This window comes from Pomacea canaliculata, linkage group LG4 (assembly GCF_003073045.1).
Source record: "Pomacea canaliculata isolate SZHN2017 linkage group LG4, ASM307304v1, whole genome shotgun sequence".
NCBI classification, from domain to species: Eukaryota; Metazoa; Mollusca; class Gastropoda; order Architaenioglossa; family Ampullariidae; genus Pomacea; species Pomacea canaliculata.
Window position 1 is genome coordinate 9,166,339 of NC_037593.1, and position 17,437 is coordinate 9,183,775.

Sequence of the window (17,437 nt, forward strand, 5' to 3'; positions counted from 1 at the left end):
TCGTCTCGGGCATGCTGTTCTTTCTCTGCACGTGGCATCTGTTTACAGGGCTGGCTGCCTTGCCGTAATATAGCCTCAGTTGCTGGCACGGCGTAAAACACCAAATCCCCCCACCCTCATTTAGAGATGACTGCCTCCAACTTGCACTCGATAAACTCCATCCCCTTAATACACATCCCCATTAGAAAGCATAGATTAACACAATACCATCTCTGGCATGCACACCTCTCATAAAAATACCCTGAACACTTGCACATTGCCTGAAACACAGTTCTATTTTCAATAATCAAAACACTTTATAGCATGGCCTTCTTTGACTCAACTGTTTAACATCCAGGAAGCCTGAAACTGCAGAACTCAACGTGCATCAGTAAATTTTTAATATCTAGCACAGGCAAGAAGCTTAGCTAATACCAGTGTCCTAAATCTTTGAGACTAAGAAAATCCATTGTCATATCAAAGTGGATGTATTCAGTCATCATTGTAACAGCAGTAGGTCAATAGGCTAAAAACACTAACTATAGATTCAATTCTTTATTAACAAAATTATTTTGAACAGAAACATTAAATTTTCAGTTAATCCATTATCTATATCTTGCACACTGATTATCTTACAGAAATGTTAACAAGGCAGTGAGACTTGTTGCCTTTATAAAAATATGCTGTTAAGTTCAGTTACATAAAATGCTCTTAAAAGAACACACTAAAATATGTTTTTGTCTTTTATTTCAGTAGTTCAGAGTTATTGCTTTAGTCGTAAGCTAACTTTGTGTGCAAAGCAAACAGACTGCAATAATATAGCAAGTGCATTTGATGGACATGTAGGGCTAATTAAAATATGCAAGCATGCATCATTCACAGGATAAAAGTATCAGTCAAGATAAATTATAAACAAGAATTTTGTAATATACGTATAATGCATGCTTGCAGTATTTTGAACAACCGTCAATTCTTTCTAAAAATGTGAAGCACGATGACTGGCTAGGCTTTAATCTGAGGTCATATAAAGAAAGAGAAAAAGGCAGGGGGGATGGAAGGATGAAAAAAGGAAAAGAGTTTGCATGCAAGTACACACACATAAAAAAAAGGGGGAGGTGGTTAAAAAATCCCCCAGACCTCCGTGAACATATCACAATGTAAACTGACATAAAAAGAGAAACTACCGAGTGACATTCGAGTAATTGTTGCTAATTCTGAGTAGCAAACTTCTATCAATTATCACATGTTCTTTGCTTATTTAAAAGCTGCATGTTTAAATGCATTCGAGTATTTCTTATAATCCGAACTAAAAAGTTTGAAGTTAATTTATGATCACTTTGTTTCAGCTTCAACGATCTTAGACTTGCCAAAACTGGTTTCAAAATGGAACATTTTGCCTGCTAGTACGTCTGACTTTTAAAAAATCCCAAGAAAGCCTGAATGTGTTTATTCATCACTTGTTAACTACCAGATTTTGCCAACAAAAAGTAATCAACAGAGGAATAAGAGTCTTTTTAGAATTTGCCTTTTCATACTTTGTTGTTTGGGATTAGAAGCTCTGTAAACAGAAGCGAAATTCACTGTATACAGTTATAAAATCCAGTCTGGAAAACAGTGCCAAATTTTCTTGCTTTGTCTATGGTCAGAGCAGATGCTTTATATGTTTCAATATAAACTCTTTACCAAGCTTATTGTGCAATTTGAAGGAAAAAACCCTCCACACTCTGGAGACCAGTCACAAAATTTTAAAGATGTGTCTACAATGAGCACTTTCATTTGCATAAAACAGATTAAACAAGTCAGTATAAGACTATGACAGAGACATTCTTTCTAAATTTAACATTAGGAGGGATGAAAGTAAAGATAAATACTAGTAGCCAAGTCTTCAGCTTTACAGAGGCAAGATAGCAAGAAGAAAAAGTTTGCTATTGGCAGGGTGACAACAGAAACAAAAAACAAAACCAAACAAAAAAAAGCAGACCGAATGTAATTTTTTCTTGTTGAAATAAAAATTACAATTAAAGAGCCTACTGCATAATAACTAATTTGCACTGAAATCTTGCTGCAATTATTGTTAGTCTGTTAGTTTTAACAGATAGGAACCATTTTTTGTGGTATAAAATATTTACAGATGCAAATGACTAACTGAAATTAGTTTTAAAAATTCAGAAGTACTAAATGCAACAAAGTATTTATGCAAATGCAACAAACATGCAATACACAGCAAAATCTGCAAGAAAACAACTTATATCTAGGAAGAAGTCGGTCCCTGCAGAACACTCCACAGAAAATTGTCACAAAGCATCAATGATTACACCCCAAGATTACTAAACAATGTGGTAACCACAGGCATTAACATTATGACCTTCAACCTAAAGAATGTAGCACTGTTTCTTGATGAAAACTTCTTCCAATCCTAGGCAGACTGGACATAAAAGCATGTTGTTTTTTTTAAGTGAATTAATTTCTCTCTTTCTAGCTATTAACGAAATGCACCATTCTTGAACATGTGAAATGGTAACAAGTGAAGCAAGCATGCATTCGTCATCGACATGTACAGAAGTGTCCCACTCTATTATCACAAGGTTTGTCAATGAGAGGCTGTGAAAAAGAATATGATAGTGGTCCCTTTAACTGAATTCTCAAGTTTCACTGAAACATGAGCAAATTTATAAAGAGCGAAAAGATATACATTCTACTTATTACGTCACAAATATCTCACAAACACACAAGCTCTAATGATGAAAGTTACACAGCTCGCTAAAGAATACATCTTTTCACATGCATGTTCTACAGGTCTTGAAACCTTAATACATATAAATCACCAAAAATATAACCCCTAGTTATATGGCCAGATAATGATAATGATTCTCACTGACACTCTTATCTAATGCATACCTGCACACCACCAGAATGCAACATTATGTTATGAGTAGCAAAGAAAATACAATTTTTCAACAACTGCAGAGAAAATGATAACTCTCCAACGGCCCACTGTTTTATACCCCACCCCCAAATTATACATAAACGCAAAATGTTAATTTGCATTGTTCTAATATTAAATGCAACAAAATGTTTTGTGCACCATGACCAGTGGATAACCAAACCCTTCAAGCAGCAATTTTTTCAAGAATTCTTTTTGTTCCAAAGAGTGGCAAAAATGAAAACAACATCTAACATCACATCCACCATATCATAGACCTAATAATAAATTTTTGATGGACGGTTACCACAAGTTTATAGGGGTTGGGGAGGATAGGATATAGCCTAAGAAAACAAGTTCCACTGTCAGTGACATTTTGGTTGACAGATTAAAGGACACATTGCCAGCCCTGAATACACGATCACCAATCTCTCAAGCAACAGGGGCCTGTAAATAACAAATGCCCCATAATTTATATCCCTTAAGGACTCCATCTTCTTTAAGTAATTTTACTTTCCAGCATCTGCATCTGCGATTTAGCATAAGCAATTAGCACAAGCCTTTGCATCATAAAAGAAAAAAATTAAAAAGGACAAAACATTCTACTGTGGTATTTTTACATTTCTCTTAAATGCATGTCCTGGGGCATTGTTAGTACAGCCTGTAAGCTATTTAAAGAATTAAAAGCTAGTGATTTCATACTTTTAAACAGAAACGATGCTTACTTTGAATAGGTTTTTACAATCATTATGAATGCTTCATAAGTGGCCAGTCACCAGTAAAAGTAAAAGACAATGGCCTTTCAAAAAAGAATAAGCAGAATGTGGTACTTGTGAACTGAATAGTTTGCTACTAAGACAGAATCATCTCTCACTTATCTTCCCCCTCCCAACATATCATATTCTCCCACTTATGCATAATCATGCACATGCATGCATGCTTACACACATATAGCCAAAAATGTAATAAGGGATATCAGCATGTACATCTCTATTTAAGACAACACATCAACTCTGTAAAAGTTATACACAGCTTCTATTTGCTATGATTTCTATACAATGTAAACAGATTAATAACAGATTAATGTAGCCAACAACCTGGAGATACGAAGTTGATAGGAATAGAGTACCTTAAAGTAGCTGTGTCTATAAGAACTATTTTCTTAGCAGTCCATTTTTTAAAGACTGGAATATGCCTTTATAAACTCTTTCTAAAAATGATATAAATTGAAGATTAGGCGATTAGGAAAAACTAGGAACATTAAGTGCTCTCAAAATAGCCATTTCAGGAAAGTGTATGCATATGGGCTTGTATTATGTATTTGCATGCTTCTGAATGCATATCTTAAGTACAATTTAAAAAGTCTTAATAGGACAGTAAAACTGTATTGTATGTAGACTATCATTGCATACACTTTGGAAATCCTTCACAGCTCAAGGATGATTTTATTGTCTATTCCAAGCAATGCTTACACTGTTCCAATCTATTAACAGTTTAATCAATGACCACAGAGTAATCATAAAAATTAACACATTAAACATGTTTGCAGAGAATGTTTCTCTCCCACAAGACTAGTGCACGACTCAGTGGCTATAAAGACAAAATCTTGAGCAGGAGGGGGCTTAGTCCAGTTTATGTCTGTATTATTCACAAAGTACCTGCTTGGAAATGTCAGTGGTAAAGAATGTAAAACAAAAGTAGAAATGCAAGCATCTAAACTATACAGTTACTATGAACAACATTTATTTTTCCTGCCTCCTCTTGACTTGTCTGTAAGTGAGATCGTGTTCACTGGCTGTTCTGCTGCTTTTCTCTGCTGCTCTTTCTTTGTTTGGAGTACTTGTTTTGTAATGGCAAGGAACATCTGAAAAAAAATGACACAAATTATGCAATATTGCACTGTAAACTGGAGTGTGTTGTAGAATCAAGAAGGGGGAAAAATATGTAAAGAACAAGATGACTGGTAGCTATCATCCCAGAATGCAATAATGGTTGTTACTGGAACTTACATTCTGTAAAAACACCAAAACTGATCCCCTTTTTTAGGAAGTAAGAATGTTAGACAGTAGCCCACTTTATTGCTCCTACTTTTAAGCAAAGATTAATTTCCATGTCTCCATGTCGATTGCATTGTTTTAGTATTCTTCCAGACAGGACATAACGACAGTACACATAAGGGTGATGACAACCACTAGCACTCATATCCAATAAGAAAGCAAATGTTTTGTGGATATGAAGCTTAATCATGACATAAAATGTTGTATTTGAAATCAATATATTTTTATCAATATTGGTCAATCAGGAGCACTGGAAAATTTGTAAAATACATGAAAATGCACCTCTAATTAAAGACATGGTCTAACAATCTCAAATGAAATCTATTAACTAATCTAAATGTTTTCAACTGTTAAGACATACAGCAAGAAAAGACTTTTAAAAAAATATGAGACCGGGGAAAAAAGTTATGAATACTTAGCCTGGCAAAAATGTGTAATTATGAAGAGGTGAAGATTACGCAAGGCCTATTTACCCTTAGCTTTTGACAGATAACAATGTACAAGTCATTTATTCAGTTTCTGGTTATTTCTGTTATATACTCATTTACTCAAATGTGACCAATGAAATTATTGAGTCCCCAAATAAATGTCAAAAGTAAATGTCAATTTTTATATAAATACTCACAGTGGCATCACTAACAGAATCTTGAGACTGAACAAGGAAAAACTTTAATTGACTCTCTTATAAAAGCAGCCCAAAGAATAGTTTTATCTCTAATTCTATTAATAGTTTTATCTCTAGTACCCTATAGTCTCCCTCAGAATCAATCACTCAAGCATCACCTGTGGCCAAATTATCCGGATGTTTTAGTTATTTCCTCTCATACTGATAGGATCTCTTCTGAAACCAGGTCAAATTTCCCTCCTGTCTTGGCCACCAATACAAATAATTTCTAATAATAATTCAGACTAAGAAATGTTTCTTCCTCAAAAAGAAAATAATAAAAGTTCATTCTTTCATTATATTGGTAAATTGGCATTACCCACATTACCCTAATCATTAATTTGTAAGTCTTGCAAAATTTCAGCCTCAGAAAGATGATCTACTATCATAACTTTCAAGTTTAGGGGACTTGTACAGCACACTAATCCTCTTAACAGCTCAAGGTGTGGGTGAGTTTCTGAAAGTCAGAGGCAAGTTTTAATTATGCTGCCTCTTGAAACTGCTCAAAAAGGCAGTGCAGTGGAGTGGCAAGTGGACAGTGTTCCAAGTAAAAGGACAGGCATAGGCGAAGGCTCATTGATCAGACAAGCAGAGTATAATGCAGGGAATGTGAGGCAAGAGCTGATGAAAGAAATATTCAGGATGGAGATGATAATAATAATAAATAAGCAATTTATATAGCATCTTGCTTGTGAAAGAGCATTCTTTTTACCTCTTCCACGTTGATGTTTTCTTTTGCACTTGTCTCAAACAGTTGGATACCCATCTGCTGTGCAAAGGTTTGTGCATCTTCTGTGAGTACTACCTTTCTCTCTGGGTCATCATTTTTGTTGCCAACTGAACCAAAGCAAAAATAATGACACTTGAAAAACACTGTGCATTATAACTGACAGAAAAAAAGGACTTTAAATTCAGTTAAATTGAACTTGAACCAGATACAAAGAGTATTAAAGATTCCTAACTTCATCAAAAACCCTGCTCAATAAATATCTTTCAAAGAAAATGACAAGCTTATATTAGCAGAAAACAAGAGCTTTTTGATCTTACCTAATATCCTGTTAACCACATCACAGTTGTTATCAATTTCATGCAGCCACCTCCTTACATTTGCAAAGGATTCACCACTTGTAACATCATAAACTACCACCACACCATGTGTGCCTCTGTAATACCTGATAACAATAAGAATCATCATTACAACTGATGATAACATTTCAACAGTATTGCCTTGTTTTCTTGTCTTTGTACTTAACATTTTATTCATCATCTTCAGAAATATTTCTATAATATTCCAATTCAACTGAAATATATTTAATATTTTGGAATAGCTTCTTATCTCCTTTTACACAACCATTTCGAAGTGTACAAGAAATGGAAAAAACTGTACAAACGTGGATGTGATTGTTCGGAAACGTTCTTGTCCTGCCGTATCCCATATCTGCAACTTGACTTTCTCTCCATTCACATCAACAGTACGGATCTTGAAATCTACTCCAATTGTTGTAATGTAGGTTCCTAAACAGTAAGATATATTTATGAAAGCTTCTTTGTATATTTTAATAGTCTTGGACCACAACAACAACAAAGCAACTGAAACACTCAACATTCAGCAGCGAAACAATATTTTTTTTCACAATTATTCTCTGTGCTAAGGTAAATGTGTGTGCATATGCATTTCTGCACACTGTGTACGCATAGGTTTGTTATGCACTGTGTAGACATAGATTTATTATGGAATGCGTAGACATAGGTTTGTTGTTCAGTGTAGACAGTTTGTTATGCACTTGCACATCTTCCTTTCTGTTGCATCATATGCACAGCAGTCTGTGACTGGGTTGAAATATTAAAATTAAATGCTTTCTATATTTTAACTTCGTGCCTCCTTTAAAAGAAGCACAGCTCTGTGTTTTCTGATGTCAACTTTTCCTCCAACTTCATTGTTATTCTGTGCTCCAAAAGTCTTCTTTCAAATACAAAAATATCATACTTTATCCAAGGATAGTCTTTATAACTGGAATTTTGTGTAGTTCTCTCAACCATAGCTTTAGGCATTATTTCATATAAAACCTGTCTCTGCTCATTTAACTTCCTTCAATTCATGTTTATTATGGTGCTTGACCTCTAGTCTTCACAGTTTTCTAATGCTCAGCAGCAACAATCTCATTACATTTTGATCTAGGGAGATAGAACACAACAAATTTCAAAAGTGAGGAACCTTAGGCAACAATAAATTCCCCCCAAAATAATTATATAATAACTACTTATCATGAAACTGTACACTTTAAAAAAACCACAACTTCTTCAATGTGACAAGAATTTTATATAATCTTTGTGAATAGAAACAAGTAGTATTGACTAGTTACTTTGAGGACCTTTTTCTACTTGTCCACTTAATCTGAGGTCACACAGCAAAGTAATTCCAGGAGGTACAGAAAACTCCCCTGCAAGTCTCTGTTTTCTGCCCTGGCTACCCATCAGCTCTTGTATCCAGTACAAACTATGCATACTATGTTTTAATTTCTTTGCTGGCTCCTGCCCTATTTCTCTTAACTTTTCTTCCCATATGTTCCAGCCAGACAACTACAACCTTCATCTGACAACTGTCTCCTAAACATTCCTGTCATCAGAACAGAAACATATGGTCACAGACTTTTTAGTTACTGTGCGGCTAAACAAATGAACTCTCTCCCCTTCCATATCCGCAGCCTACCCACAATTGAATCCTTTAAATGTGCACTAAAGACCCACCTCTTTTTTTAAGCATTGCTCCCAACAACAGTCCACACAATGCTAGTCCTTTGTAATACCCCCTCCCCTTTTTTCTGCCTATTGCTACTTCCCTACTATTCTTCCCAAATCATGAAACTTTCAGTCCTTGTTACTTTGTTCCTCTTTGCATTTTCTGTATTTGTCTTTCATTTGTCATTAGTACTGTTGTTTATCCTTCCGTCATTCTTATGTTATTTTTTTGTTCTTCTGTCCCTTGTATGTTGTCCATGTCTGGTTCTTATTCTGAAGTGCTACGAGTATGCTCCTTATGAGTAAGAATGTGTACTATACAAATCTTGCATTTATTGTTATTCAATTTTTCAAATGTTTAGATAGGAGTATAATAGTAGCACATCCTACTTTTATGTCCCAAACATCACATGAGATAAAGAAAGCATTGTATTTGTGTATGCAGTTGATGAAAAGTATGTCTTAACAAACTCTACCAATCATGAAAATAAAAAGAGGTAAACAGGAATTAAGGCAAGTATGCATGTTACATGCATGCATCTGGAATTGTATATAAGACAGGAAAACATACAAGCATGACATTATTATCTAAAATCAGCAAAATTCAGTTCATCAGTAACTGATACATTATATCATTGCATTGGTCTCATAATGTCTTCTTCAAGGTGAATAGGAATATGCTAAAAACAACAACAACAACAAAAACTATGGTGCTTTCTTCATCACAAATACTGCTGCAATTTTCAACCTTAAACTGCAGCCATTTGTTCTAAAGTGTTCTGATGTTATGTCTTTAGTATTATCACTGCTCTGTAGTTCAGAAAAACACTCAAGCCCTTTGTATAGGTTTCAGAAATCAATTTGCAAATTGAAGTTTTAAGGAATCCCTAATTAAATATCACCTGTAAAACAAAGTTCACATATGATTTTCATTACACAAACAAATTTGCTAAGTATATGAAATATTCAGGATTATTTTCATAGCTAAATAGGAGAATATAGTCATTAAAAAAAAAATCCAGCAGCATGCAATAAAGGCATGAGTAAGGAGAGCTAAAGAACTTACATGACAGCATGCTCTGTGTGTCACAATTATTCTACATGTACTGAATAAAGTTGATTGTTTGCCCTCCACTCTAAGGGTCACAAAGCAAACTCTTGAGCATGAATCAGCAATCATGTTAGTGTTCCTGTTCCAAGTCACCATTTTAATGCAGTCTTGTACTATTTTTCTGAATGGGTAAAGATTTTCAAACATTAAATAGAAAAAAATTTATTCTATTTTAATTATAAAACAGAATAAAATGTTTTCTATATATGTTTTGATTATAAACCAGAATAAATGTTTCCTATTTATAAAGTAGATGATCTGGTTTAGATCCCAGTTAGAAAAATAAATCAGTCAGATTTATTTACTTGTCTGAAAGGATAATGTTTCAAGCTTATTAAGATTTTGTCATGAATAGACAAGATCTATATTACTAATAGCACACACTTGACAGGTTTTCTGACCTGTCTGATTTGAATGAATATATGAATAATTTTTTTTTTAAATGTCAAAATCTAGAGTATGACATTTTTATGACATTGAAACATTAGCCTCTGTGCTGCTAAGCAATGGAACTCTCTTCCACATCCCATTGACCATTCGAACTCGAAGACTACATTCAAATGCTCTGTAAAAACATATCTTTTCACAAAGTACTATCCTTGAATTACTATTCTTAACTCCCTGGCAATATTGTCTGTCATGCTAACCGTCATGTAACAATTCCATCTTACACTGTTTATATCCTTTCATACCTTCATCCATTGCTTTATTCTTGTACCTCATCCTTATGTTGTCTGGTATGCCTATACGTACCTCACTGTCCACTGACTGGTTATCTTTCATTTATCATTATTGGTCTGTTCAGAGAGTGCGATCTATCTTGGTTGTGATGCTGTGCGTTATAAGTTCCCATTCTTATTATTATCAGCATTTCAATATGAAGATAATTAATTACTGTTCATTTTTTTAAGCTGAGGCATTAGCCTCCCTTTATCAGGAGTATTATATCATGAACTTGTATTACGCCCATGATTATATCAATTTAAGTGCCAATAACATTTTCAAATATCAGTTTGTGCAAATAACTCTTTCAAACATAACTGCTATACAGAAACTGCAATTAATTCAATAAATCTGCAAATTAGTTCTTTTGTACTTATGTCTTATATAAATTTAGAAGTAGGTGTTGCATGTGAGAGTGACAAATCACCCATTTAATATGTATTAGTGATACCTTGAATAGTGTTCACTAAAAATGCCACCAAGAACACCAATGCCCACAAGTTTATTAACAAGCAGGGTTCTAGGCACAGCTTAATCAAAAATACCTCTACTGCTGTTTTTGAAAGATATTCTTTCAGTGTTTTAAACACATACTTCTGAGGGTAGTTTAACAAGGAGAAAAAAACCAACAAAGGCTTCAATACCTGAGAATATATTATCGGCAAATCTGAGAAGTAGACTGCTCTTCCCCACACCTGTTGGTTAAGATCAAAATGAAAAGCACAAAGTGAAATGTAAAAGGAGTATCATAAAACTGTGTTTTAACAAAATTTCAATCTCTGTGCCTGTGGTTTTCAGACTCCAGCTTTATAAGAGAATGTTAGCTTTCATAAACAAAGTTGTTAATGGATATTTATATTTGACTATTTAATCCTAACATTTAATGAGAAGAAATCTGAAGAAACATAACTAGTTTACATACACACTGCACATCAATTTGCAATACCGAAAATATAACAAACTGCAATAAAAACAATGATTAACTACATAGTGAAATATTAACTGTAATAGACAAATTACTCTATCCTCTTCCCAAGGAACAAAATAAGAGAAGGAATTCTTCATAAACTTACTGTTAAATGTACAGTTTAATTATTCAATTATTCCTAGATATTGTAAAACAAGTGTTACAGTATCTGACTGTATCAGTATTCGTTCACAGAACTGTGCACACGACGCTGTGTATTATTTGGAGTAGATGTAGCCCGAGTCTTTGTATCTTTGGGCGAGTCACAGCCTATGTACCGCTGTTTCGATGAAGCAGACATAATTACTGGGAAAGTAAAATCTGAGATTGTAAGTTTCAAAGAGTTTTGTAGACAGAGAGATGTACGTTCTATGAATATGATGGGTTTTTCGACTTGTATCAGCAAAGACGAAAGGGGCGTGAACATCAGTACTACATGTATGAACGTGCATAGAAGAATAATATATAGAAATAGGAACTCACCACTGTCTCCGATAATTAATAATTTGAACAAATGATCGTATTCGCGAGCCATTGCCTTCTATCGGCAAATTATACAAACGCACTCCAGGAAGTCAAGCAGAGGAGGCGACCGGAACTTGTCAAACCTTCGTCACCACTGTTCTTGCGCGCTTGATCAATGCTGCCACGCATGCGCACAGATAACCTCGAAGTGATGCATAGGTCGTCGTCTGCTACGACGATTAAAGTTTGATCTGGTTTCCATTATCAAACGTAATGATATTTAGAAGATTTATTTTACGTTCTCAGAACATATCGCAGGTGCAGATCATCTGGCGAAATCTTTCTGATTATCAAAGGTAACCTGTGAGGTATTTGAGATCTGCAGTATTTCGCAACCACATGTCCTTTGCGTGGGACAAAAGAGATAATGGCATGCTTCGTTGGTTTTCGGCTTGCTTCGCGCAACCATAGACATGGACACATATCAATGATTTCTCTGTTTTGATCAAGTCTTTCGGCCGCTATATGGTCTGTCTGTCGCTCTCTCTCCCTCACTTCTTACCTCTCTTAGGTGAATAAGGAATGCAAGGGAGCATTAAACTAGATCGACTGTGATCCGAGCCTATTAAAGCAGCATCAGAAATATAATGCGGACATCGTAACATCTTTCTTCAGACGTAGCCTGAAGGGAAACTGCAAAATAGATAAATCAAACAAATGGGAAAACATCGAATATATATGCCTTGTGAGGCCCAAATGTAGATTTTTCACTAAATGAAATGGCAGATATGTTCGTCACACACAAAAAAACTTTTTCACAAAGACCAACATTAGATTTGAGTGCCCAGTTTTTCTTCTGAATCTAGATATTAACACATTACAATATGTTTTAGAATCTTTAGCTGCAATATTTTATGTCCATTGCAACGTCATGTCAAAGCTGCAACATTTAATACCATGCACTTTTTACTTTTCAGAAATGTGAATATAGCTTACACCATTTATCCCGAGGGAAATTTAGTGAAAAATCAACCCACACCTGTTTTTGTGCTCCATGGACTGTTTGGCAGTAAATCTAACTGGCGCAGCCTTGCTAAACGAATTGCTTTAGAAACTAAAAGACAGGTAATTAAAAATGCACTTCTTAAATGCCAGTGTCCTTAATGCAAACTTAAAGTTTTATCAAAATATAAGCTCTTTGTTTTGGTTCATACCTACATTCCATAGCTTTTTAGAGGTCATTGTGAAGCATAAATAGTAGATCTACTCAGAAAAGTTTAATAAAGAGCAAAACTTCTGTTGCTGCTTGCGCTGCACAAAGGATTAATTACATTTTACACATCAGTATTATCTTCTAACAGAATCAAGCTTATACAATATTTTCAAAGGCCTTTATGGCATTAAGATGAACTAAAGAAATCTTAAATTGAAGGGAGCCTAATTATTAAGTAAATTAATTTATCTTTGAATGTACTCTTTGAAGTTGTTATGATGGAATGTCTTAATTTTCAGGTTGTCACATTAGATGCCCGAAATCATGGAGAGAGTGGCCATGACCCTAAAATAAACTACTTACTTATGCGAGATGACCTTCTGAGAATGATGGATGCAATGGGTGTTGAGAAAGCAATACTTCTTGGTCATAGCATGGGTGGAAAAACGGTTATGTGTTTTGCTCTTTCCAAGGTAAGTTTTGAGGATAAAAAAAGAGGATAGTTACAATGAAAATGATTTATTTGGCTATACTAATATAGGAGAGCAATTATTAGTAAACAATAGCAAAATGTAACAGAGCAGTAGCATGAAAAAAAGAGGGAGTAGAAGCACGATACATTCAGTGGAAAGATATACATAAACATAGTGCACCTTTTACAGCGCTTGAGATTACTTCAGCCTTAGCTGATGGTCTGTATCCTGCCCTGTGAGGACATGGGGAACTGGTTCCTTTGACTAGACTTGCGAATACTCTTCTTCACAGAAACTTTTACTGTCTCTTGCACACAAAACTTTATTCCTCAACCTATGCTGGCAAGATGTCATATGGCACAAAGATACTTTATATCCATATATGTTTATATCCATTGAGAGATGAAAGCCTATTCCACATGTATTAGAAACTCATCCAGTAAAGCATAGAACCACTTTTGAAAGAACCGTTTCGCATCATCTCAACCATAAATTACTTGTTGTGCATCAAAGGTTCTTGTATGCACTCTTTATCAGTGATGTACTGGCCTCCCCCATGATGTCAGCACTAAACTGCTTAACATTTATAGCCATTTTGTTGCATTCTCTCTCAACAAATCAACAACCTGGAAATATACCACTTTTTTTTTTTAAAAAAAGCACTTGTAAGGAAGGTACCACATATCACTTCATTTAATACCAAGGCCTGCTGACTTGTAATCGTCATTGCTAAATTCCTCAGGCTTTGCATAGCAGATTGAGCAGTTACTTCTTTTCTGCTACAAATGCAAAGTTCTGCATATAAGGAGAGGAAGCAGTGAACATGAAAATGCCAAGTGCTTAAAGACAGCTGTAAACACTGCTCATGGTAGCCCTCAAAAGTGTCATAAGAATAAGCTTAAGAAACAGCTATCATTGAACAAGATACCACTTGTTGAAAAACTGCGGCAGCGGTGGCTGATACAAAAGCATGGGCAAGATACAAGCTTGAGATTTAAATAAGGGAAAAACTACCAGTTTTAAGTCATAAGCACCAATACCTCAAGCCTTCAAGAGCCATGAAAGTACTGAGATCTGTAATTTAATATTCCAATAAAGAAACTAAGTGACAATCATATGCAAGAGTACTTAAACAATACAAACATCTGTTTCTTACAAATTCTTGTTGTTAGAGGTCAGTAAGGTACATGAGGGGAATAATAATATGATATACACTATTTTGACTTGTCTTTTACATATGTGCAGTGTGCTGTGTTTCTACTCGATCATCTGTTGCTGCTGTGTTTTTTTTCCACTAGCCAGAGAGAGTGAGTAGCCTAATTGTTGTGGATACTGCACCAGTGATCAGCCCTGGAGGTAAGATGTTCAAACTTTATGCTGAGGAAATGAAAAATGCTGACATCTCATCCATCTCTTCCCTGACAGAGGCAAGAAATAAAGTTGGAAATGCACTAAAAGCTGTTGTTTCTGTAAGTAGTTCAATAAAAATTTTGGTGTTGTTATAATAAGATTATAAACGTCAATTTGCTGTGTCTTTTCTTCACATATCAGTATATGCAAATATACATTTAGCTAGAGCTAAAAAAAATATAATTGGTCAGTATGTTGCTTTTAAAATTTATGTTGCAATGTGGAAAAAAAGATATGTTAAATATAATTTTTTTTTCACCAGTTGTGAAACTAGTTCAAAAGTTATTATATGTGGGTCCAGGATATTGCTTATCCTCACCTGTTGTTATGAGTTTTAAAAGAATTGTGATTAATATTTAGACATAAATAATGGCCCTTTTTCTTCTTTTCTGTTTCATAATCAGGATGTTGGAATCCAACAATTCCTTCTCACTAATCTGACACAGTCAGAGAACAAGACCATAGCCTGGAGAGTCAATTTAGATGCCATCATTGACAATGTTGATGACATTTGTTCCTTTCCAGAATTTGCATCCACATATGACAGGAAAGTTCTTTTCATTGGAGGATCAGATTCAGAGCATATACAGTGAGTGTGTTTAATAAGTAGTGACAAAATACATAATTTAAACAAATAATAATAACACAATGAGCTCATCTCTCTCTTGGAGTGATAATTCAGACACAATTTTTTTTTTATCCCAAGTGTTGTGAGTTCCATCATTTAACGTTTGATATCTTTTGGCCCTCGGGTTGTGTATATGTACTGTTAACATCAGCATTTTTGCATTGTTATTGTGATGGTGGGTGCAAGAATAAATAAAATATGTTTTAATTTCATTTTGTAGGTGATACATTAATTCTCTGTTGCAGTGAGTCAGCTAAGCCAATCATCAGAAAGCTTTTTCCAACAGCAGCAATTGAATATATCTCAAATGCAGGTCATTGGGTACATGCTGACAAGCCAGAAGAGTTTTTACAAAAAGTGAAAGAATTTATTCATAGTACACATGGAGAAAGCTAATTTGTTTGAAGAATTGTGATAGGATAAATTTATTTAAATATGCTGATTCCAGAAATTCAGCTGAAGTTACCCACACTTCATTTCAAAAGAATTTTACACAAAGTGTTGTTGACCTTTCATACTTTGCAGTTTGCCACTGTTTCATATTACTTGGTCTCTGGCCATTTTAATAGCTCTGCATTTTCTGTATAATTCAGAGCCACAAACGTTTCAAACGTTTTCAGGCAAAGCCATGCAGCAGCAAATGTAGATTTTGTGAATTTCACCAGAGTTCATATTCTTTATGTAGGCAGCAAGATATTTACGCCATGCCTTCTCCCTTGAAGCATAAACAAACAACTTTCCCAGCACAGGGCAGTCATGCAGAAACTGAACTTTTTTGATAATTTTATCCTTTGAAAGTATATATATATAAAAACAGACAAATGTAATGAAATCATTCAATGCTAGGATAACCTGTTGCAGTCTGTATATGCTATTATAGTGAATCCCATAACATACTCAGACCCTACAGAAGTATGACTCTTGTATGTTAGTGCTATTTTTCATTCTTGCCAAGCCCTCTCAACATATGGCACTTACGTTATGTCACTGACTTGATTCAAGTTACCTTACCCTGCACGCTATAGTGTTTATTATAATTCAGTGTGTACATTCATACTTCTAGTATTTCTGTACTACCAATGTAAATTTGTCTGGAAGGAGATAAACAGGTTGAATATATTAGTGACTTGTTCAAGAATTACTTTCTGATCAGGCATATATACCTATCAGTCGAATGAACACCTTTATTGATATTATCTTTTTTTCAGTTCTTACTTTGAGATCTATGTATAATTTTACCACTTAATAATTAGAATTCAACATGGTTAAACTCAGAAACTCACCTTTGTAATATATGATCATTGATGTTCAAAATATACATAAATTTGTCATCTAAAATTATTTGTTAAACATGACTGACTGCAGGACTGGAGTACAATGTCAATGCTTAATAGTTAGTCCTGGGCAATATGTCCAATGATAAAATATTGCACGCATTAATAACTCAAAAGTATATTTTCAGTAAAACTTCACCTCAGATTACCAGCACGGTATGGTTTTGATGATAAAGTCTGGATATTTACCTTTGCTATCACTGCTGATTTTTTAACAGGACTGCCACTATCTTGAATACGTAACAAGCAATCGCCACCCTGAAAGCACACAAAAAAACCCAACAAATTTTGAGCAAAATAAGATATACAAAACAAGCCAAGCCACGTTTACCATACATGTCGATTTTATATCAGCAAGAGATCAAGGTGATGCATACGAACACTTCAGAGATAATCCACACCGATCAACTGCCCTTACACTTACTATATTCTCTTTGTCAGTGTGTATGAGAGACAAAAAAGTGTTTTTCTGAAGCACTTCAAATTTTGTTGCGAATTCGTAAATTACGCATTTTAGTTCTCAAAAAGTCTTATTTCTTCTTATAATTCGACACTAAGATTTCCTTTGAAAACTTCTTGTAAATTACAGATTTCCCTAATCATGGATGTATATAAGGGGCGCCCAGTTGTGTAGTAGTTTAAACACTCGCTTATCACCACTGCAGTCAGCGGCCCAGGGTTCAGATCTCGTCTCGGGACACTCTATGTATGTGACACCTTGTCCACAAGGCTGAGCGTTGGGACTTTTCTC

General features: G+C 34.7%; 2 protein-coding genes across 3 annotated transcripts; one reads left to right on the plus strand and one right to left on the minus strand.

The window, feature by feature from the left end:
• Window positions 1-256: 256 nt before the first annotated feature.
• Window positions 257-11,782, minus strand: LOC112561902 (ras-related protein Rab-35-like). The gene is made up of 6 exons (XM_025234750.1): window positions 11,647-11,782; window positions 10,841-10,891; window positions 7,015-7,138; window positions 6,671-6,795; window positions 6,336-6,460; window positions 257-4,766 (listed from the first exon to the last, which is right to left on the minus strand). Exons 1-6 carry the CDS (start codon window positions 11,696-11,698, stop codon window positions 4,632-4,634), a joined length of 612 nt encoding a protein of 203 aa, XP_025090535.1. The 5' UTR covers window positions 11,699-11,782; the 3' UTR covers window positions 257-4,631.
• Window positions 11,783-11,845: 63 nt separating this feature from the next.
• On the plus strand, window positions 11,846-16,942 carry LOC112561898 (protein ABHD11-like). 2 transcript variants are annotated; one of them, XM_025234743.1, is made up of 6 exons: window positions 11,846-11,984; window positions 12,606-12,753; window positions 13,141-13,314; window positions 14,613-14,783; window positions 15,129-15,313; window positions 15,598-16,942. In XM_025234743.1, exons 1-6 carry the CDS (start codon window positions 11,902-11,904, stop codon window positions 15,746-15,748), a joined length of 912 nt encoding a protein of 303 aa, XP_025090528.1. In that variant the 5' UTR covers window positions 11,846-11,901; the 3' UTR covers window positions 15,749-16,942. The 2 variants fall into 2 exon arrangements, with proteins under 2 accessions (XP_025090528.1, XP_025090529.1); XM_025234744.1 differs by having other exon boundaries at window positions 15,250-15,313.
• Window positions 16,943-17,437: the final 495 nt, after the last annotated feature.

Bases quoted from the DNA above. Each gene is read 5' to 3' on its own strand.
- LOC112561902 (XM_025234750.1), bottom strand. From the start codon at position 11,698: ATGGCTCGCGAATACGATCATTTGTTCAAATTATTAATTATCGGAGAC. The intron at 6,461-6,670 runs GTAAGATCAAAA...GCTTTGGTTCAG, and splicing joins TGTGGTTAACAGGATATTAG to TTGGCAACAAAAATGATGAC. The intron at 4,767-6,335 runs GTAAAAAGAATG...ATTTTTTTTCAG, and splicing joins AAAACATCAACGTGGAAGAG to ATGTTCCTTGCCATTACAAA.
- LOC112561898 (XM_025234743.1), top strand. From the start codon at position 11,902: ATGATATTTAGAAGATTTATTTTACGTTCTCAGAACATATCGCAGGTG. The intron at 11,985-12,605 runs GTAACCTGTGAG...TTTACTTTTCAG, and splicing joins AATCTTTCTGATTATCAAAG to AAATGTGAATATAGCTTACA. The intron at 15,314-15,597 runs GTGAGTGTGTTT...TCTCTGTTGCAG, and splicing joins TCAGATTCAGAGCATATACA to TGAGTCAGCTAAGCCAATCA.